The sequence below is a fragment of the Ceratotherium simum genome, chromosome 13, assembly GCF_057802395.1.
Source record: "Ceratotherium simum simum isolate JZ-2026a chromosome 13, ASM5780239v1, whole genome shotgun sequence".
Taxonomy (NCBI): Eukaryota; Metazoa; Chordata; class Mammalia; order Perissodactyla; family Rhinocerotidae; genus Ceratotherium; species Ceratotherium simum.
This window is the reverse complement of record NC_141912.1, coordinates 39,051,020-39,075,118: the sequence shown is the minus strand read 5'-3', so window position 1 is coordinate 39,075,118 and position 24,099 is coordinate 39,051,020. Positions and strand designations below refer to the sequence as shown.

Below are 24,099 nucleotides of genomic sequence, written 5' to 3'. Positions count from 1 at the left end.
CTAGTTCTGTTAGGTATAATTTAAGGTTGCTTATTTGGGCTTTTTCTTGTTTGTTGAGGTGGGCCTGTATTGCTATGAATTTCCCTCTCAGGACTGCTTTTGCTGCATCCCATATGAGGTGGTATGGCATATTTTCATTTTTGTTTATTTCCAGCTATTTTTTGATTTCTCCTTTAATTTCATCAATGATCCACTGGCTGTTTAGTAGCATGTTGTTTAATCTCCACATCTTTGTCACTTTCCTAGTTTTTTTCTAGTGGTTGATTTCCAGTTTCATAGCATTATGGTCTGAAAACATTCTTGTTATGATTCCAATCTTCTTAAATTTATTGAGGCTTGCCTTGTTTCCCAACATATGGTCTATCCTTGAGAATGTTCCATGCGTGCTTGAGAAGAATGTGTAGTCAGCTGTTTTGGGATGGAGTGCTCTGTATATGTCTACTAGGTCCATCTTGTCCAGTTTTCCATTTAAGTCCTCTGTTTCTTTATTGACGTTTTGTCTGGATGATCTATCCATTGATGTAAGTGGGATATTAAGATCCCCGACTATTATTGTGTTGTTGTTAATATCTCCTTTTAGGTTTGTTAACAGTTGCTTTATGTACTTTGGTGCTCCTATGTTGGGTGCATATATATTTATAATTGATATGTCTTCTTGGTGGAGTGTCCCTTTTATCATTATATATTGCCCCTCTTTGTCTCTCTTAACCTGTTTTATCTTGAAGTCTACTTTGTCTGATATGAGTATGGCAACAGCTGCTTTCTTTTGTTTGCCATTAGCTTGGAGTATTGTCTTCCATCCTTTCACTTTGAGCCTGTGCTTGTCTTTAGAGCTGAGATGTGTTTCCCGGAGGCAGCATAATGTTGGGTCTTGCTTTTTAATCCATCCTGCCGCTTTGTGTCTTTTGACTGGAGAGTTCAATCCATTTACATTTAGAGTAATTACTGATATATGAGGGCTTAATGTTGCTGCTTTATCGCTTATTTTCCGGTTCTTCTGCATTTCCTTTGTTTCTTGTCCCATGTGTTTCAGACTGCCAATTCAGTTTGGTTGTTCTGTCTTATGACTCTTTTAGTTTTCTCTTTATCATATGTGATTTTGTTCTGATTATTTGTTTAGTGGTTACCTTGAGGTTTGTATAAAAAATTTTGTGTGTGAGATAGTCCATTATCTGATGGCCTCTTATTCCCTTATACTAAGTCAGCTCACTTTGTCATGATGCTGACGTCCTCTACTCAATTTTTTAAAATGCTGATCATGACCCAATTGATTTCTCTACCCACTAATGAATCACAATACGCATAGTTTGAAAAACTGCAATAAAAAAGTGTTTCAACCCATAAATGTTTATTCATCATAATGTAACTATAAATATCATGTCATGAAATTTTGTTGCTTTCCATTATAGACATTTACTAATTCTTTTAGTCAAGTCATACAAACAATATAAAAAGGTTTAATGAAAGAAAAGGATAGTACGACAGGTAGAATATTATCAAGGAAAAAGAAAAGTTAAAACTAGACAAAAAAAAGATCCTTAGCTTTAAAAATTGGAAAGATCTGTGGCAAGATCAATTGATAACTTATGTTCAAGGTGCTTAAATGCCATCCTTTTCAACAGTTTAGACATTCTTTCCATAACTTCAAATAAACTGCTAATCTGTTAAGCAAATCCTTCCTTTCATTTAGATAATATAAAAATAATTAATCCTCTTGACTGGGAAGGATAATATATCAACTCAAAGGTGGGAGAATCCTTACCCAAACTGCAGGTATTTCTGGTTTCTGCTCACAGAAGAGTCTTAATCTTAAGAGAGATATACCCAAACTTCCAAAAAAATGTACAAAATTGTGATTTGAGTAAGAAAAATACAGAACATGTGAAAGGGGGATTGATGAGGAAGGTAGAAAAACAGCACTTAGAGGAATGGAAAACAATATAGTATGGTAAAATCACTCTTGCCTGTTTGTGGGGTTTTTTTTTAGACTACATAATAACCTCAGATAAAGAGAATCAAGAAGAGCATTTTAAATCCATTGTACCTCAAATCATAACACTAGAGCCAATCATTTATTGGTGCTTCCCCAGAATACTTCCTTTAAATGTCCTAGTGATCCTGGCATAAATAGAAAATCTTGGATGAGAAGGCTCTTCAGGTCAAAGGCCCTTTTAGGCTAAGAAAGAAGCATTACACTTTTGTGAAAAAACTCCCAATGATCTTAAATCATTTCAGCCTGGCCAAACCAGGGTTCAAGATGAGAGTTGTCAAAAAATAAAAATAATACCCTCTCATTTCAGAGACAGGAATTTTGGTTGAGCTGTGAGCTTTTAGGAAGCCAGGTTGGACACCCTTCTATATATGCAAATGGCTGACACAGACATTTCTTATTCTGTTAACAATACAGAGAAAAACTATTATTTGGTATATAATTTACCAGCAATTAACAATTCAATGGTTTTTTAGTAACTCTCACTTTCCATATACTCATTTCCTTTCCCTTGTTATTCCCTTCCAACGACTTCAAACAGCCCAAGAATCTTTGATAAAGAAAAGGGAAAATATCTGAAGTGATGGTAGTTATGGGGGGGGGGGTACTTACCGTTTGGCAGAATATTTCATCAGAGGCAAACAGTTACCAAAGTTAACTTTAAACTAGTACCCACAGTTCCTAACCTAGTACCCTACCATCTCAACAAAACTTCAAATATGTTTTTACAAATTTCATTCAATTTTATGTAACACGTTACAATATACAAACTCACTTTTTCACCACATAGATTTTGAAAAAGAATCTTGAAAAATCTCTTACTAACCTAATGGTACACAACAGCTATTGTTTAAAGTGATTTTTCCTTCTTTTAAAAGTACATTGTACACTTTACAATACACTTTAAAAGAATATTTTAAATCACAGTGCCTTTGGCCAAAATAACTTAAAGTGTCTCGCACATCTCATGCATCTGCCACAATGCATTTCTTTTTTTTTTTTTTTGTGAGGAAGATCGGCCCTGAGCTAACATCTGTCAATCCTCCTCTTTTTGCTGAGGAAGACTGGCCCTGGGCTAACATCCATGCCCATCTTCCTCCACTTTATATGGGACACTGCCACAGCATGGCTTGACAAGTGGTGCGTCGGTGCGCACCCGGGATCTGAACCGGCGAACCCCAGGCCACCGCAGCAGAGCGCGTGCACTTAACCGCTTGCGCCACCGGGCCGGCCCCCGCAATGCATTTTTATACTCTTATCTTCATATGGGAACAAAATCTGCAAATGCTTCTTTAAAGTTCAATGATCTTTTTTCTTTTGAATTTCAAAAAGAACACCAAATGCTGCTTCAGCGAGCAGGATGTTATTAGTAATTTCTTTCAAATGATGTTAGGGAAATTAGCAGTGTGGAGGTAAAGACAAAGAGGAAAGAAGGAGAGAGTATTTTCTTTACACACTTGAAAATATCCTCAATATTTTTAAAAGCAAAAATGGCAAAAGTAAAGAGTACTCTTTACTCTTGTGTAAAGAGTACTCTTTACTCTTGTGTAAAGAGTAAATGGACATATATCACCAGAGAGACAATAAATAATTATAACCATAGAAAATTTAACTGCAACAAGTCCAAAGAAAAACCAAAGACCACGGCTAAACTGTCTTCACTGGTAATTGTTTAAACTTTTATATTTAGTCAGGGACATGAGACAGTCTTCTCAGCATTTGATGTGAGCTGCCTGCCTTACTCAAAGTTGCCTGGCCTTCTCCCAAAGCCACACTACTGAATTATAAGGGGGAGCTAGTTCTACGTGGAGACAGTCCTACAATCTAATGTACATTTTGTCTCATGGCTTCTTTCATCTTTACTATAAAGTTAAACTCTCATCAGGGAGGAAGCATTTCTTCATATCTATAATCGTAGATATGCAGAGTAAGAAAAGCAGAACATATTCATTTAACACGGCAGTGATACTGTTAAAAGTTGGATAAAAATCAAACTTACCAATACTTTTTCCCTTTCAAAGACCTAAAGTATTAGCCAAATTCCAAACTTTTAACAGATACCAAATGCCAGCTTTCCCAACCCTCCCAACTCCTTCCCACCTATTCCCTAGTTTAGGCATAAATGTAAAGGTCTAAAGCTTACACTATGATTATTTCCTTGCCCAAATAGCATAATGAAAACAAGATTAAAATTGATAAAGATTCTCTCCTTGATCACACTCTAGCCAGGTTCTTCTGAGCCCTCTTCTCAAGTAGGCCTAAACTTTGGTCTATAAAAACCAGACTCAACACAAATGATTTCGTCCACCCCATTCCCCCAACATTAAAAGATTTAAACAAACACTAACACAGTTTCAAGACCCCATCCCTAGGATAACCCTAGCCCCTCTTAAAGTGCCTGCCTGAGAAAGCTCAAAGCTGCGGTGATATTGTGATTTACAAGAAATACATATATATTTGGTCATTCAGATAACTGAAATATACTTCTCAGATATATTTGGTCTTCATCACAGTTTCTGACTCACAGCTCCCAAACTCCTTGGAATTTACCCCCACCCAAAGAGGACCAGCCACGTGATCCGAGGATTGTAACTTTCAGTCCCACCCCCCCGATTTTGGGAGGGGGCTTGAGGTTGAGTCAACTGCCAATGGCCAATGACTTAGTCAATCATGACTGCCTAATGAAGCCTCCATAAAAACCCAAAAGGACAGCTCGTCGGCCCTTTTTCAGAGAGCTTCCATGTTGGGGAACCAGAACGCTTCCACTTGCCACCTTGCTGGGTCGCATGCTCCATAAAGACAGAAGCTCCTTTGTTAAGGACCTCACCCCATCTATCTCTTCATCTGGCTGTTGATTTGTATCCTTTAATACCCTTTGTAATAAATCAGTAATCTAGTGAGTGAAGTGGGTTTTCTTGAGTTCTGTGAGCCGTTCTAACAAATTATCGAACCCAAGGAGGGGGTCGCGGGAACCTCTGATTTACAGCCAACGTTGGTCAGAAGCACAGATAACAACTTTGGCTTGTGACTGGCGTCTGAAGTAGACAGCGGTCTTGTTGGACTGAGCCCTTTACCTGTGGAATCTCATTCTATTTCTAGGGAGACAGTGTCAGAAGTGAATTGAATTACAGACACCCTGCTGGCGTCTGAGAACTGCTTGTTGGTATGTGGAAGCTGGCATGCTGACACACACGTTGGAATTGGGTCCAGGAACCCCTATGCAGCTGTCAAAAGATTTTAAGGTTTGTTTTAGCCAACACCTGACTACAGGCCCCTGACGACCCTACCCTAGAGCATTTACTGAAAAGAGTTTACAACTCTGCATCCTTCCCCTGTCCCTTTGAGATGTATATGGATCTCCTACAACTCATGAGTGTCTTTCTTAAGGAATGAAAACCATTCCTTTAAAACGTAATCATCAGGAAAGATAGGGCCTCAGTCTCTCAGTCTCTGTAGCAGGATAGAATCCTAACTTCATAACTGTCAGCAAGCAGACACAGCCGGCCTAATCATCATTTACACTGACCAATTCTTTGTCATTTTCACTTCCCTGACTTTACTAAGCCAAGCTAGCAACCCCTCCCCAACTCCTTCATTCTCTCTTTAAAAAGCCCAGTCATCTCTGTACAAACCGAAGTTCAGTTCACACCGGACCCTCTTCCCTATTGCAGCACTGTATCACTGATTAAAATCTGGCTTATCACTTTAACAAGTGTTCAGCTTTGTTTATCTTTGACAAAACGAAGTAATAAAGTAGGAAAGTTAAACATATCTCAATTAGTTACTTTATATAAGACCATTAGATATAAAGTTCTTTTAAAAAAAAAATGAAGCTTTCACCTTCATAAAGGAGTCGTAATTCAAGGAGTCAACCAATCAGCATTTGGGGGCTGGAAAGGGCCCTTGGCAAACATTAGGCCCAAGCCCTTCATGTTACAAACGATGAATCTAAGGTCCAAAGAGATTAAGTGACTTACCCAAGGTGATTTCAATGAGGGACTGGATTAGAAAAGAGCTATTTCAGCATGATTTTCTTCCTGACTCCAACATGAAAATATTCTTTCTCTTGTATTGTTATTGGTAAAAGCAACATTCACCATTAATCATTCAAGTCAAGATCAGAGGTGAACACTATTATCCTACTACAATACAAGTTTTTACAATTCCACTGTATGCCAATTATACACGAGGAAAGTTTGTTTGGTGCAAGTACAAATAAGATTTCCCTTCACTCAGGGAAGACTTTCAATAGTCCTAAGCAAATAGGTGAAGCACCTTGGTAAGGAGGAACTGCTTTCACACACAAGCAAAGAAAACAAAACCCCATGCATAACCCAAAGGAGGGCCAAATGATTTAGATAGTCTTAAAAACAACCAAAAGAAGAAAAATAAAAATAAATTTTAAAACCCTTTTTCTGCACTTACCAGCAAAGCATTTGGAACAGAGATTCATAGTCTTGCTGGACCTGGGGCAAAAAAAAAAGAAAAAAAAGAAACAAGAGCTAAAAATTCAGTATCACTCTAATCAAAACATAAAGATGTCTGAAATGTAGGCAAAGAATTTCCTGGCCAGGCAACTCAATTAAAATTAATGATAAGCTGCTAACCAGCCACCCCTCCCCCACAACAAAACAAAAACAAAACAACAAAAACAAAATATAACACTTTGTTTGTTATCTGTGAATTAGCCAATGCTTTATTTTTTGTGATTAGCAGCTTATGTAGCAGCAAGTTCACAAATACTGTAACATGCCCAGAAGATGACACAGGAGTCAATTTATCCCACACAATTACCAACATTCCCTCTGTTCACACTGGAACATATACCACAAAGTTATCATACAAACAACAAAAATGTAGTCTGTAAAACTTTCTCCTCATATACACATTCATTTATCTCCATAACATTACTTGAACTTCTATCTCGTCTTCTTTTCCCTCATTCTAGTCCTATTTCAGATCCTGGTCACATTATCACCTTGCTGTTGTTTAAAACTCTTTCTTCAGATGTTCCCAGTCAAATTATTTTTCATGTCCTTTCATTTGTTAATAAGGGTTACAATTCACTGAATACTAACTTGGATGGGCACTTAACATACATTATCTTATTAATCTTCCCAACATCCCTGAGATGGGTATTACCATATTGCTTTGCTTCTAAAACATGCTTTTCAAAAAATTACATTAACATTTCTAAATGAGGAAACATCACACAATTGGCTACAAGTGATGAATAATTTAACGAGGCAATGTTCCCATCACCCCCTCCAAGGTGTTATTAAATTGAGGGGTCTTAGAAATCAAGGACATACAGTCTCATCCCAAGGTCACACAGCTGGGGAACTGCAGAGGAAGTACCTGACCTCAGGTGTGAGCCAACTCGGAAGGCCATCCTTTGTTCACAACAAACTCATTCTTATAGCTTTCTTCCAAAAAACTCCTACAATACTTTATGTTGAGTAAGCTGACCTATTTACAGCCTCATTCCTCAGCAACTCCGGTCCCAGTATCTTAGTCTTTGCGCAGAGCTGCTCCTACATGTTGAATAAGCCAACTTTCTTCTGCCCTCCTTAGTAAATTTTACAATTAATGAAAGCCTCCCTCAGGAAGTATTTCCAGTACGTTGGGAATACTGGGGGGCGGGGGATTACTTCTCTTTCCCAAAAGAGAGGCTATGTTAACAGGTGGATCTTTTTTTAGGACTCTACTTAATATAAAGACATCAAAGGAAGTAAGGAAATTTAAGTATCAATGAATGAATAAAAATGAATAAATGGACAAGGAGATGTATTAATAGTGGAATCTAACATTTATTACATGCCTACTATGTGGTAAGCATAATACCAGACGCCTTCAACCCCATTTTACCAAATGAGGAAACAGGCTCCAAGAGGGTATATAACTTGCCAAAGATTACAGAACAAGTAAGTGGATGAACCTAGTCTGCCTAACTCCAAGGCCTGTGTTTTCACCAAGCCAAACTAGGGCCTCTGCTCCCAATACAGAAGCTGAGGGAGTCAGCAGTCTGGTAGTTTGGGAGAATGGCCCCACAACTAAAGACTTAGATTTAATGTATGGTAACCAAGTCAGCTCCCTGAGAAAGTAAAGCCTTTCATCTGGAGAAAGCACAACCCCTGCCCTCCCCCAAATACACATACACACACAGGGAAGCAACCCAAGGCTGCCTGTCATTTCAGTTCCAACTTAAGGAAAAGTTGGGGATGAAGGAATTCCTGTGTTACTAGAACTCCTCCCAGGAAAGCAGGCTTCTTCCAGATGTGGTCACTATCTCTTGTCCATGCAATGCCACAAAGAGCCAGAGGTAACTTGTTTATCGCCTCTGCTGCTCTCCATTGTCCAGCAGGAATCACGGAGCGCCAGCAGAGAACAACTGAGGGCAGCTCAACACCTAGTATGCGGTTTTAACACTTGTGTTCCACAAAGTTGGTAAGAAAAAAATGGCAAAATAGCATTTTTCTCTGCATTCCCTTATCTCTCTTCAGATAGTTTACGTATTTAAAATACCCACTATACCTATATACTATCTAAATAACATCCATTCCACTTTCTGAGTAGGAATTTTTCAGCAACATGGTTATCAGGTTATGAAAGACATAATACAAATACTGATATCATTAATCAAAACAGAGATGTCTGAAATGTGAAATAAACCAGATTTGGACTACAGAAATAATGGCCACCGGTAATGCCAACTCGGATCACACAGGTCAACAACACTGAACTCACAAGAACTGGCAGAGGCTTCTGAGAACTTTGTTCCTTTCTCATGTTCAACATGTAAGACTTGAAGCTAACCACAGGCATACTACTACTGACTGCCCATGGAAAAGCAGTGTGATCAACTTGCAGGGTCCTGGGATAGACAACAGAGTTCTCTATGTGGCAGCAAATATGAAAGGTAAATATGATTCTCTTATGTCCCCACTGCTCCAAAGAAATTGCTCTTATTGAGATCTCCAATGGCTACCACAATTCTAAAACCAAAGTTTAACAGGTTAATGATGGCCGCCCAATAGTATCAAATCCTAATCCCTGGAATTTGTAATCCCTGGAATTTACCTTATTTGGAAAAAAGGTCTTTGCAGATGAATTAAGTAAGGATTTTGAGCTTACCCTGTATTATCCAGGTGGGCCCTAAATGATATTACAAGTGTTTTTGTGAGAGGCAAAGGGAGTTTGGACAGACACACAGAGGAGAAGGAGACGTGAAGACGCAGGTAGAGACTGGAGGAACATGGTCACAAACCCAGGAATGTCGAGGCAGCTACCAGAAGCTGGAAGAGGCAAGAGATGGATTCTCCCCTAGAGCCTCCTGGAGGGAAAGCAGCCCTGGCAGATTTTGGACTTCTAGCCTCCAAAACTTTAAGAGAATAAATTTCTGTGGTTTTAAGCCATCAAATTTGTGGTAATTTCTTACAGCAGCCTCAGAAAACTAACACACAGGTAGGTCTCTGATCTCATCTTACTCCCTCTCTCAGCAGCATTCGACCAGATCCATCCTTCTTGAAACTCTCTCTACTCTTGCCTTCTTGTCACTCGGGTCCTAGAGTAAATCTACTCCCTCTCCCTCAGTTTTCCTCCCACCTAACTGCTCCATTTTAGCCACCTTTGCTGGCTCCTCCTCCACCATCAAGACCTTTATCTGGAGGTCCCAAGACTCGGTCCTCATTACCGCTCCTTCTCACTTAGTGATCTCATGCAGTCCCATGGCTTTAAATACATCTATACACTAAAGATTCACAAATGGTCACCACCATTCCAAACCTGCTCACCTTGCTCCAAACTCATATATCTAACTGCCTATTTGACATCTCAACACGTAGCTCAGACTCAACATTTCAAACTAGAACTCTCAGTATTCCCCCCAAACTTGGCTGACCCATTCTGTCCACCTTTATAAATGGCAAAACCTTCTTCCCAGTGGCTCAAGTCAAAATCCTAGAAATCAACTTTTGACTTCTCTCTTTCCTACAGTTTCTCATACACAATACTCAGCAAGATCCACTGGCTCTATTTCCAAAGAGACTTCAAATCGACTTCTCTTCTTTGTCAGTGCTTCTACTCTAGCCACCATTAACTTTCACCTGGGCCACTGTAAATGATCTTTAACTGATCTCCTCATTCCCACTCTTGACCCTTTACAATGAATTTCCACACAGCAGCCAGAATAATCTTTTAAAAACAAGTTAGATCATGCTATTTTCTTGCTTAATGCCATCCCACAATTTTCTACTGCATTTAGTATAAAATTCAAACTTCTTACCAAAGTTTCAAAGTCCCCTTAGGATCTTGCTCTGCCTATCTCCGCTGTTCTGTTCTTACCACTTTGCTCCTCTCACTTACGACTTTCCAACCACACTGGCCTTTTTTCTGTTCCTAGAACATGCTGCAGAGCTCTTGCCCATGCTATTCCCTCTACCGTTAAATCACTGTAAGACTGGCCCTTTCTTGTCACTCAGATCCTGGTTCAAACCTCTTAGTAGGTTTCATCTGACCACCCAATTTAAGTCAGTCCCTCTTCCTGTTTTGTTTTCTTCACAACACCTCATTTTTTATCATCTCACCATTGGCCTGTTTGCTTGTGGACTATCTTTCATCACTAGAAGGTAAGTGTCATAAGAGCAATGGTCACTCTTGCTTACTCTTGTTTGGTACTTAACTGGTACACAATAAATATTTGTTAAATGAAGAAATGAATCCTCTCTTGAAGGCACGAACCATGAAAAATCTAAGTAGATTTAAAAAATGTATTTTGTAAAGGTCATTCAAACACCACCTAGAAGACAGGGCACCCACAATTCCTGTAGCTGTCAGCCTGTCATCTCTCAGGAGCTCTGTCACACTGTATTACCTACAACTGGTAGATAATGCCACCCTGTGTATCTGGCCATGATTTGTCACTCAGGAGATAACAAGTGGCAGATACTTTCAGAAGTTTCTTTCCAATGAGATGGTGTTGGAAAGAAACTAGCTTAATTTTATTTTTCTTCTTTCAATAGATAATGTTTAACGATATTTTCTGGTTTTGAAAATACATGCCCCTTGCAGAGAATTTAGAAAAACAACAGAAGAATTTAAGCAAAAAACAAAAATCACTGATAATCCTACCCCCCCAAAAAAGAACTGTTAACATTCTGAAATGATTCCTTTTTATCTTATGGATAGATATATATAACTAAGAATTTATTATACTTAATCATATTGGTAAAGTTGTGCAGTATGTTCACAGGTGTGCATGTTCTTATGCTTCATAACATACGCACATTACACATTTTCTTTTGTATATAACACATATTTCATAAAGAAGTGTATTATAAAAATACATAAATTTCATTTTTTCATTTTCTATTTACATTTAATATTTCCCATGTCATTAAATACTCTCCAAAAATATTTTTGTTGCTCTGTAATAGCCTATTACATGCTAATATTATAATTTGTTTAGTCACTCTCTTCCTGTTGGATGTTTAATCTTTTTCCCAGATTTTTTTCTATTATAGATACTGCTATAAAAGCATTTTTGGACATAAACCTTTGGTCATAAATCTTTGAAAAACTTTCTTTAAAACTGATCCTGAGAAGGAGAATTACTAGATGAAGAAGTATGATTTTGGTAAGTATTGCCAAATTACTTCCCAAATAAGTTCTATCAAATTTACACTCTCATCAAAAGCATCTGAAAGTACTTTTTTCAACACTCTCTCACCAACATTGAGTAGTATTACTTTCAAATCTTTGCTTGATGGGAGATATGGTTATCTTGCTTTAATCATGTGTTTTCTTCTGAAATAAAAAATTTTCCAATTTTGAAGGATATTTTTTAATGACGAATGATAACCTTCCAGCTAACTCATCTTCAGGAATTACAATAACATTCCTAATTTCTGAGAATTCTAGAAACATTTTATTTATAATATTTTCCTGACATCCATACAACACTACTATCTCTTGCCACCCAGGGAAACATACACATGCCAGGTCTTCCCAAAAATATTTTAATATAAATGTGGAAATAAAAAACCCTGTCACTATATCAATGTTCTTCAACAATAGTTTTTTTTTGTCCAACAATGAGGAAGAAACTGGGGGACAAGAAAAATAAAGAAGAGTCAAAATGAAAAACAACAGTATCAGCACCTAAATATGCCAAGCCCTTCCAGTCTTATGGTCCCTAAATTTCTCTAGGTTAGGCATTGACCACAAAACTAAAAAAACCTAGACTACAAAGGGATCTCCTTCTTAATGAAGAGAACCAATCTGTAAAGATCAACTAGTCGTATTTCCCAATACAATCTCTTTTAATAATCCAGAGGAAGGAGAGGAGGAGAGGGAAAGGGAAGAGTGGGGAGATGGAGCGGAGGAGGTGAAGGAAGACAGGAAAAAACAAACCTGTCTCCTCCACTCTAAAAATCACTCCAGTTGCCTTAGAGATAAGATTAGATGATTAAAGACTAGAAACAATCTGCATGCCACCTCATACACTTAAAACCAGAAAGTCTAACTTCCTACAACAGCTGGGAAGCAGCAAACAGTTCTACTGAATCATCCCTCTTTGCTCACCCCAGGCAAACAAGAAAAAGGCCAGTTCAAACAGATGACATCGTTGCTCGCAATGACAAAGGAGGCTTTCAACAGTGCATCCAGCCCGTCTGAACCGTTACACATCACTCTAAATCATTCAGATGATGTCTGCAAAGTTTTCTTTTTAAGGGACTATTACAAAGGAAAAGATGGAGTTGTTAATAAGGGGGATTAGTTTCTAGAATATAGCAATATGGGTTGTGCTACTTTAAAAGCTAATTTCAATCTAACAATTTGGATTCCAGTTGGGGCATTGTAATGAAAAGCGTCTTAACATTTCATACCCAAATTCAAGGACACAGCATACGGCTCTGGTTTTACGTGTTTTAAATCTCTGCACTAAAAAGATACAGAGATGTAAAACAAGTCACCTTATCATCTGTGGCCCTGTACACATTACTAAAAGCTTAGTCCAGCAGCATGTAACAATTAAAAGAAGATGAGGCGTGGCCATCAATAAACAAAAAACAGTTTAAAAAAGGAGAATAAAAATTAAAACATATAAAAACCCTGTAGAAAAGCAGGAGAAAAAAAATACAATGAACTAAATTAAAATGCCAAATTAATTTTTCCACGTAAGAGAAACTTAATGACACTATCAGCTCTAATACACAATGTATACAGTGGCTGCAGCTGTCTTAACATATATGCCCAAACATAAAGAAAAGTTTTCTTCCCTAAATTTATCCTTGAAAAAGGAATTGCTTTACACGTAAATCTTTACTTTTGAGGTAGGCACCAATAATTTTATACTAAATACCAACAGGGGAGAAAGAAAAAAAGAAAGAAAAGCCTCCCTAAAACCTGGAAGTAAAAAAAAGAAAGAAAAAGCTTCCAAAAAACCTGGAAGCAAAAGATCCAGGGGTGCAGTCATGCCTAGGGGAACAACAAGTGGGATTTCAAAAGAGGAAGACCGTGTCAATGGAGTCAAACTCCCAGAGGCACCTACCCAGTCAGAGTCTGTGAAAGGGGGTGAGACAGTGAACTCTCATCTCCGGGCAGAAACACTGAAGTCTGGAAGGATGTCAGACAACACTAGTGTTGGATGCTTTGTCAAGGTTACTACGCCAACAAGTTTTAAAAGGAAGTAAAGTATAGTTTTAAATGCAGATTTAATACTCATTTCTGGAGTATGATCTCACAATTCCAAGAAGGTAGCTGCCACTGAAAAAGGCCTTTGAAGATCATTTAGAAAGCAATGCAATAAAAGTTTTGGAATGTTAGGAAGACCACAAATAACATTAAAAGGATGGCAACTCTCCTAAAGTTATATGAATGGATTCTTGTGGCTTCGGATAAAATTTCCAGTCAGAGCAACATTTATGGATTTTTAAAGTGCTCTATCTCAAACAACTTTTAAGGAAGTAAATAACGGTAAAACTGTGGTCAATAACTACACATGGTTTTAATAAAAAAATATTTAAGATATTTACGTCTGTGAAGATGTGGAGAGTTCAAATAAATCTGTTTTTTATGGAAAAAGTAACATTTTATAATTTATATTAGGAACATATACAAACTCATATAATTTTATATAACCTATGATCTTAAATATTCATGTGCAGTTACCACTGGGGTAAACTAAAGAATTTGAGATCTCTCTGTATTATTATTTTTTTTTACAACTGCAAGTAAATCCACAATTATTTCAAAATAAAAAGTTAAAGATTTTTAAAATACGTATGTAGAATTAATATTTTAATTAGATATTTTACTATTTCATCTACACCCCTAAAAGTTTCTATACTCAAGTTGACTAAAACATTTCTTTTCCTTATTGAGATAGTAGAGGACTGCCTTATATGCGGGTCTCTTCATTTGCAAATACATATATTTTAGGAAATTCAAACCCTGTGGATAGAGTAAAACTAATGCTCAGCAGAATTCACTTTTGTAGTAGAGAAAACAGCAGCAAAAAAGACTAAGTTCACTGCTATCTAGCTACCTATCTAGCTACCTAAAGAAATTGTATACAAGTTGCTTATTAAATTTCTCACTTAAACTATTCCCATCCACTTTATAAAAATAGTTTTTTAGAATTCTACAGCAATGGAGGGCACTTTCTGGAATGATGAAAATGCTCTATTAACTTTACCTGAGCGATGATTACTTAGGTGTACACACCTGTCAAAATTCATTACATCATAGACTTAAGATTGTGCATTTTACTATATATAAATTACAGCTCAATAAAGTATTATTGGTACAAAAAATAAATTTTTAAAATTCTACAATACATTACACACTACTGCTGGTCCATTACAAAAGGTATTCTTCATGTTGCTATGAAAACAATATACAGAAGATTTCCCAACCATTTGTTATAGGAGCAAAAACCTGAGAATTAAACTGAGAACAAAAAATTTAAGAGAGATAACAATGACGTATTCCCTAGCCTTATTTTTCTCCTGACTAGCTATGATGCTGACACAAATGGGTGGCGAAGAGAGGACACTACCTTTATGGAGGTCAGAGTGTTTTTTCCTGAATAGTGGTCAACATAGTTAAACAGCTATGAAAATTCTGTAATGGGCTAACAATTATACTAAAGAACCACTTCTTCCAAGGCAAAATACTGAGCTTTGCATTTTCCACCATCTTTGCGACCATCATTACATTAAAAGTACTGGAGAATTATATATGCACCTGTCCTACCCAAGTGGCAAATATTTCTGCTTCATCCTGGTGAAGTGTGCATTTATCTATCTTATTATTAAGATACTTTAGGCTTGCAAGCAGAGGCATTCACTTATCCATATTTATGGAAAATCAGACCAAACGCAGGATAATTTTAATGAAAGATGAAAGGTAAACCTAACGCATTATTATTAGATCTTCCTTTGTCAGAAAATGAGACATAAACCTGAGAGACGATAGAGTTACAAAGGTTCAAACTACAAGATTAAACAGGCTAGCAAGGGTAGCTGTACAGCTGAGGGAAAAAAGTACAAGGTACTTCTAGCAGCTGGAAAACATCCAAATAAAAAGACTTCGTACAAGATGCAACATTTTCAGCTCATGTCTTCCAGGTAATATGCAAGTACCAACAGAACATCTATAAATACGGAGGAGGAGAAAGCAACATCTAGCAATATACAAACACAACAAAAATTTAAACGTGCAGGTAATGTCACTGACATTAAAAAATAAATGCCTTTTATACTTCAATAGTACCTTTCATTTGTTCAAATTCTAAATATTTATATATCAGTCTTCTAGGATATTCTCGAGGTTAGGTGGAAGAGTGGGGATCACACCTACCTTGAATCTAGATGAGAAATGGTTGAAAGGTGATAGGAGAAGAGAAACTGCTCTCCTTATTCCCAGTCCAACGCCCATTGAAAAGGAAATAAGTGAAGTTCAAAGTTCAAAATTTCCATTTCCTGACTATTTTAGTCATTCACCACACAACAGATGATTTAAAGTCTACAAAAGAAAATTCTCCATGTAATCATCAACCTTGAGCATTTATAACACCCCAAAAGAAAAAGACAGAGTTAGAAGGAAACAGTACTTCTTTTCTGTCTCTGCCCCAACAAGACTTCATCTAAAGTATTCCTGTTCTGGGCCGGCCCCGTGGCTTAGCGGTTAAGTGTGCGCGCTCCACTGCTGGTGGCCCGGGTTCGGATCCCAGGCACGCACCAACGCGCTGCTTCTCTGGCCATGCTAAGGCCGTGTCCCACATACAGCAACTGGAAGGATGTGCAGCTATGACATACAACTATCTAGTGGGGCTTTGGGGGAAAAAAATAAATAAAATTATTTAAAAAAAAAATAAAGTATTCCTGTTCTATAATCACCGGAGATTCCACTGCTCCTTTTTTATCATATTTCATTGCCTCCCAACCCTCAAAATCATGAATTTTGATTTATAATGTCTCACACATTATAACCTCCCTACTGTTGTAAACGCCTTTATAATCTTGCCATCAGTGTAGAAACACAGGCTGCTTACAGGGGTAGCGGCAAAAGCAGTGACTTGAGAGGAAAGAGCCTGGCTTGAATGTGTGACCTTAGGTTTGGGTTTTCTCACCTATTAAAATAAGGGAGGTTACTCAGACAAGTGACCTCTGACATTCCATGATTCTATGATCACACAATAATATAACCATATATAATCTAATAAAAGAGCTACTAAACTCTCCATTATTTCTAGGCTAAATATTTACTAAAACCTTCTGATGGTGACTATTTCCTAATTTTTCAGTTTTCTCACTCTGGAACATTTTTCTGAGATCTTCACTGAATGCTTACACTGTGATGGTCTAATACTAAATAAAGTGAAGGGATGGCCCTGTGATTTCTTTAAGTGTCATTCCAATTATATGACTTGTTATCAATAGTTTTAAATGCAAAGGCATCACTGACTCTTATTTAACTGTTTTTCTTATCACTCTGAAATTCTTTGTGCTACCAATGGTACAAATCCAACCCTACTCCCATACTGAATTTCCACAGCTGTTTACTTTCCTTAAGAAAATTATCTTGCCTTGATCCTGCTGAATGCCATACTACGGTATATTCATCAACTTTTCTAAACTATCAGATATTCTGATAGATTTTTTTTTTTTTTTTTTTTTGCTGAGGAAGACTCACCCTGAGCTAACATCTACTGCCAATCCTCCTCTTTTCTTTTTTTTTTTTTTTGGTAAGGAAGATCGGCCCTTAGCTAACATCTGCCGATCCTCTTCTTTTTGCTGAGGAAGACTGGCCCTGGGGTAACATCTATGCCCATCTTCCTCCACTTTATATGGGACGCCACCACAGCATGGCTTGACAAGCGGTACATTGGTGCGCACCCGGGATCCGAACCGGTGAATCCCGGGCCACCACAGCAGAGCACGTGCACTTAACCGCTTGTGCCACCAGGCCAGCCCCCTCTTTTCTTTTTTTTATGTGAGCTGCCGCCACAGCAAGGCCACTGACAGATCAGTGGTGTGGGTTCGCACCTGGGAACCGAACCCAGGCCACCGAAGCAGACACCAAACTTAACCACCAGGCCACCAGGCCGGCCTCAGATATTCTGAATTTCAATCCAGTTGTCCACTGAGCCACCTATCCCATCCAACTTGATTGTTATTCACAGACTTAATGAGCATATTCTGTCTGTCACCATCTAAGACTCTGGAGGAAATATTTAAAAGGTCAGGACTCACCTGACAGAATTCAACTTAGAGCCCATGGCTCCTTCCACAGCACTGAGGACTGGTGTTGAGCCATGCCTAACTGTTCTAAGAAGAGCTTGATAATCATGGGTAAGTCTAACCTTCTTGGCCACAGAACTTGCCACCTCTGATAAACATATGCTACCTAAACCATCACAAGAAAAACAAGATGAAAGGCTGTAATCTGGCAGAAAACAGACCCATAACAAATAACCTAGAGCAGGTGCCCTAAGATGGTGAGTCTGCAACAGCAGCATCTTCTTCAAAGAACATAGCAGTGGTTTTCTTTGCGAGACTCCATTCAACTGGCTATATTCACCTATGCTCTTGAGACCTTCCATAAAACAGACTGACATGCCCACAGTTTGCCAAATGCTCTCCCAGTCAGCAGAGCTATTTTCCAATACCGAGGCTTATTTCCACTCCTATTTGTTGAGTTGAATGTTTTATGAAGAACCAGTTGTTTTTTGTTCCAAAATCTGTCTAAGCATTATAATTATGCCTATTTTACACTTGTTGCTGTGATCATAGTTGACTTACCACCTACACCAATAAGTGCAAAAAGAAAGTACTATTTCTATGAAATCTATGTTGAATATTTTGAATAGATTAAAAGATATGTTGCTATTAAAAAAAAAGGATGCTGTCAGATTAGGCATGAGCAAAACAACTCAAAGAATGAGGAACAAATCATGTAAACCTAAAGAGTACCCTCAGATTGCTTTGCAAATGTCTTTAGATTCTCAATCCACTTAAGGAGACCAAAACTGGACGTTAATTAACCAATACTTATGTAGGCACTTATGTGCCAGTCACCAGCAACATTAAATGAGTTAACCATTTTAAGGTAGTATGTGTTTTACAATTACTAACTTGTTGCTGTTTTTATCCACATTTTACACATGGGGAAACTGAGGCACAGAGAGGTTAAGTAACTTGCCTAAGTTCACATTCTAGTAAGAGGCAGAGTGAGGGTTCCAGCCCAGAAAGCCTAGTCCCAGAGTCATATTCCTATTATGCTAAGGTACCACAGATGGTGTATTATTTGTGTGGCTTATACAAGAAAAAGCATATGGCTCTCAAATTAATTGACTGACGTGCAAATAAAGGTCTTAACCCACCACAAAAAAATACAAATTATATATATTTGTGTTTTAAGTTATACTAAATCATCTAAGTTAAGTTTTAGGACTCATGCTTTAATACATTTTTTTCACTTACCTATCAGTCTCATTAGAATAAGAGACTTCTGGTATACATTTCTCATGGTGCGGGGCAAGCCAGTCACAATTCACAATAACAGAGTAAATGGCTTCACATTAATTACTGACATTGTTGACATACCATATTCTCTTTTCCCAGGAAATGAAGGAAAAGCATTTACAGGCTTAAATGTAACATTCTGAGATTCTACCCACGATTAATCAGCACCATAATACTAGCAATTTCAGGAATTTACAGAGGGCAAAACAAACAACTCTACCAAAATCTTAAAAAAAAAAAAAAAAAGAAACGCAGAGAAAAAGAAGTAAACTATAAATAAAATTCTTTTTTTTTTTTGAGGAAGATTGGCCCTGAGCTAACATCTGTTGCCAATCTTCCTCTTTTTCTTTTTTCTCCCCAAAGCCCCAGTACATAGTTGCATACCCTAGCTGTAGGTCCTGCTAGTTCTGTGTGAGCCGCTGCCTCAGCATGGCTTGATGAGAGCTGAGTAGGTCAGTGCCCAGGATCCGAACCAGCGAACCCTGGGCCGCCAAAGCGGAACGCGCAAACTTAACCACTATGCCACCAGGCTGGCCCCTAAATAAAATTCTTAACATTCAGAAACAATTAAATCTGGTTTTTTGGATGAATTCATTGATTTATAAGTTTATTTAATATAGAGAAAGTCTTCCTTCTTACTGGATTCCATTAATTTCTCTACTATCTTGCTGAATGCTAAATTGCAATCAAATATCGAAAGTTACTTCTAAAACATAAAATCCATCCATCTCCACATCTTATATACTACCACAATAAATTCCTCTCTGAAACTTTAAGTACAAACTACAATATAATGAGTCAAGGAGACAACTGGAATATACTTAACCAAGCATAGAAACCTAAGGAAGACAATGCAAAATATCTTTTCAATTATACAACTAATGAAGTTATTTTTAAAAGCGTTCTATGCACCTCCCCTCCATGTAGTAATTACTTCAAGCGACGGATGCTGAAACCATGGTGAAAGGTTATTCAAGCATAACACATCATATGGTCTCAAAATCTCATCCTACAAATTACTTAGTAAATACAAAAAGTCATAGCTTTAGAATCTGGCACTCAATACCTTAACTAAGTGATCAAATTTAGCTACACCAGTAAGGAGACAACCTGACATTACGTTCATCCTGACACAAGTACATTTACGTTTTAAACTAAGGAATTTAAGGTATGTTTATGATTCCATATTTTAACTCACTTTTTTACTTAATCACTGTTGTATAAAAAAGTACACAACCCCACCTATTAAGTTATCCTTGCCAAAAACGTTCAACTTAAATCATGAGAAAGCAATGACACAAATCCAAAATGTGGGATAACTGGCCTATATTCTTCTAAACCTCACTGACACGAAAAACAAAAAGAGGCAGAGGAACTGTTTTAGATTAAAAGAAGCTATAGAAATAACAACCAAATGCAATCTATAAATCATTTTTGGATTCTGGATTAGAAAAAAAGGGGTAAAAAAAGCTCTAGAAGACATTTTTGGAACAACTGGGGAAATTTCAATATGTATATAAAATAGCTGACATTATGAAATTACTGCTAAATTTTTTTTAGCTTTTTTTTTTTTTGAGGAAGAATGGCCCTGACCTAACATCTGTTGCCAATCTTCCTCCATTTTCCTTTTTTCTCCCCAAAGACCCAGTAGATAGTTGTATGTCATAGTTGTACATCCTTCTAGTTGCTCTACGTGGGACACCGCCTCAGCATGGCTTGAGGAGCACTGAGTACGTCCACGCCCAGCATCCAAACCAGTGAATCCTGGGCCACGGAAGCGGAGCGCGTGAACTTAACTGCTACGTCACCCGGGCCAGCCCCTGTAATTTTTTAAGTCTGATCATGATATTGTGATTATGTATGTACTCGTTCTTAGGAGATTCATGTTGAAATACTTAAGAGGTAAAGTGTCATGATATCTGCAAATGGTTCTGAAAAAGGTGTATTTATAGAAAGCAGTAAAAGCATGGGTAGCAAATGTTAATCAGTCAATCTAGGCAAAGAGTATACCGATACTCATTTTACTACTTATCTCAATCTTTCTGTGGGGTTGAAATTTTTCCAAATAAAAAGTTGAGGGAGGATGTCCACACAAAGACTTGTACATGAATTTTCATTATTCATAATAGCCAAAAACTAGAAACAATCCAAATGCCCATCAACTAGTGAATGGATAAATAAAATGTGATATTATCCACAGAATGGACTACTATTTAGCAAAAAGAAACACATTATAGATATTTGCTACAACATGGATGAACCTTGAAAACATTCATCTCAGTGAAAGAAGCTAGTCTTCCTTCTACATATTATGATTCTATTTACATGAAATAATCAAGAAAAGGCAAATCTATAGAAAAGGAAGCAGATCAGTGGTTGCCTAGAGATGGACACAGATATTTACCACCAATAGTCCTGAGGAAACTTTTCAGGATGATGCAAATATTCTAAAACTAGTTTGTGGCAATGGTAGTACAACATTATAAATTTACTAAAAATCATTGAACGGTACTGTTATAATGGGTGAATTTTATGGTATGTAAATTATACTTGAATAAAGTTAACAAAAAAGTTGGGAAAAGAATATTCTATGATCAAAAAAAATCAACATAAAACAATGATAATTTGGAAACGAATAAATTTGGTTATCTGCTAGTGTAGACAGGAGACAGAGCGTAAGACATCAGGCAAGCTATATAATTAAAGGGAGTTACATTTCTACAAAAAAACAGATAAAAATAAAATATTCAATAAAACGTTATTTAAAAAGAACTCCAATCCCTTATTGTTATATTCCCAAATATATTTTTATATTCCCAAATAAGGCCCCAAAGGATGATACATAAATTAATTTTATAATCAAAAGACTCTGCTCCAACAACAAAAAGACAAACCATCCAATTAAAAAATGGGCACAGGATTTGAAGAGACATTTCTCCATACAAGTGGCCAATAAGCACAGTGAAAAGATGCCTAATGTCATTAGTTGTCAGCAAAATGCAAATCACAACCATAATGAGAAGCACTTCACACCTAATAGGATGGCTATAATAAAAATTTTTTAAAAGTGTTGGGCAGGATGTGGACAAATTGGAACCCTCAAACATTGCTGGTGGGATGCAAGGTGGTGCAGTCACCGTGGAAAACAGTTTGGCAGTTCCTCAATAAGTTAAATACAGAATTACCATATGAACCAGAAATTCTACTCAGGTATAAACCCAAATGAACTGAAAACAATGGTTCAAACAAAAACTTGTACATGCATGTTTGTGGCAGCACTATTCACACTCGCCAAAAGGTGAAAATAACTCAAAAGTCCACCAACTGATGAATCGATAAATTGTGGTGTATATCCATACAATGGATTATTATTCAGCCATAAAAACAAATGAAGTACTGATAATGTGCTAGAACACAAATGAACCTTAGAAACATACAAAGTGAAAGAAGCCAGATACAAAGGGCCACGTGTTGTATGATTCCATTCATATGAAGTATACAAAATAGGCAAATCCACAGAGACAAAAAGCAGATGAGTGGTTGCCAGGGGCTGGGGAGAGAGGGAAATAGGGAATGACTGCTTAATGGGTACAGGTTTCCTTTTGGGGTGATAAAATGTTCTGGAACTAGATAGTAGTGATGGCTGTACAACATTGTGAATGCACTAAATGCCACTGAATTGTATGCTTTAAAATGATTAAAATGGTGAATTTTATGTTATATGTATTTTGCCATAATTAAAGAAAACCTTTGCCTATGAGTATGCAGCATATTTAATTATTGTTTAATTTAATTATTTATTATAATTTTTCTACTTCTTTGGCTTTTACATATACCATAGAGCATATAATAGGTATGCCATAATATCTAACATTTATTGAGCACTCACTACATGCAAGGTACATGCTAGGCATTTTTTGTGCGTTTTAATCCTAAAAAACCTATAAGGTAGGTAGGTATTGTTACCCCCTTTAACATACAAGAAACCAAGGCTCAGAGAAATGAGGCAACAACTCATAAGTTGTAGAGCTGGGATTCAAACCCTAACATTTCTAAGATTAACTCAAACATAAAAGGAAGGGAATAAACTAAATGATTTCTAAGGTACGTTCCAGTAATACAACGCTATGAACGTGCCACAAGAAAAAAGAAAATCATATCCTTCCCCAAACTGTCCTGATAGTAGCTTCCTGGTGAAACATATGGACAGAAAGTCAACACTAGTCCTACAAGACCTTCAGTATGACATATGCTAGCATTTCTTTCCCTCTACCAGGATAAGACCAAGACATTAGTTATTGCGCTGGTTATTGTTTCCAAAGAATGCAAAAGGTCCAAGGTAATTGCTACCACTTATTTCAAAGTAAATCATGGAGGGGGGTGTGGGGGAGGGGTGCAAAGGGACTGGCTGTACATAAGCACCCAAAGAAAGGAAATTTTTTAAAAATATAGATTCCCAGACTCCAACCCAGATCTAGTGAATCAAATCTCTGGGTTAATGTCCAAGAAGGCCAGGTGGACAGCCTAGTTTGGGAACTGACACCGTCAGGTGAAAAAAAAAAATTTTTTTTAGTCAAACAGAACAGAAAAGCCTGGTTTATTAGTATTGATTTTAGAGTACAGGAGTACAAGACTTATTTATAATCTAGTTATGATGTCAGATCTTTTTACTTGCACACTTACATTTCAGAGAACATGATTCTACCCAAAATATACTTGAACCTTTGCATTAATTCATGATACTCAACGTATCAATGGTACCTATAACGCATTTAAGGAATCTTTTATGGATTACTTCTAGCTACACACATATGTATACGTATATTATTTATGTATACACACACGCACACATTATATTAGTAACCTTATACAACATTCAGCACGGTGCCTGACAATCCAGCCTCAAATAGTTTTCAAATAAACAAACACAAATAAATCCAATAAATATTTACTGACACCCACATTATATGCCAGGCACTGTGCTAGGTGCTGTGACTATAACCAAGAACAAGACATACTCTCACAACACTTACTAGCAGGGACATCAGTCATTAAGCAGTCTGATATGGAAGTATCCAT

The 24,099-nt window shown here is 37.2% G+C and overlaps 1 protein-coding gene across 3 annotated transcripts in view; it reads right to left on the bottom strand.

Moving 5' to 3' along the window:
- Positions 1-24,099, bottom strand: part of ZFAND3 (zinc finger AN1-type containing 3) — a 330,825-nt gene that overhangs the window by 221,530 nt on the left and 85,196 nt on the right. For 2 of the 3 annotated variants that reach the window (XM_087438549.1, XM_087438548.1), the window contains exon 2: positions 6,416-6,456. In XM_087438549.1, coding sequence (XP_087294675.1) covers positions 6,416-6,456 — 41 coding nt within the window. Of the gene's footprint in view, positions 1-6,415; positions 6,457-15,853; positions 16,019-24,099 lie in introns of those variants that run through there. The other variant, XM_087438550.1, reaches the window with a different exon arrangement.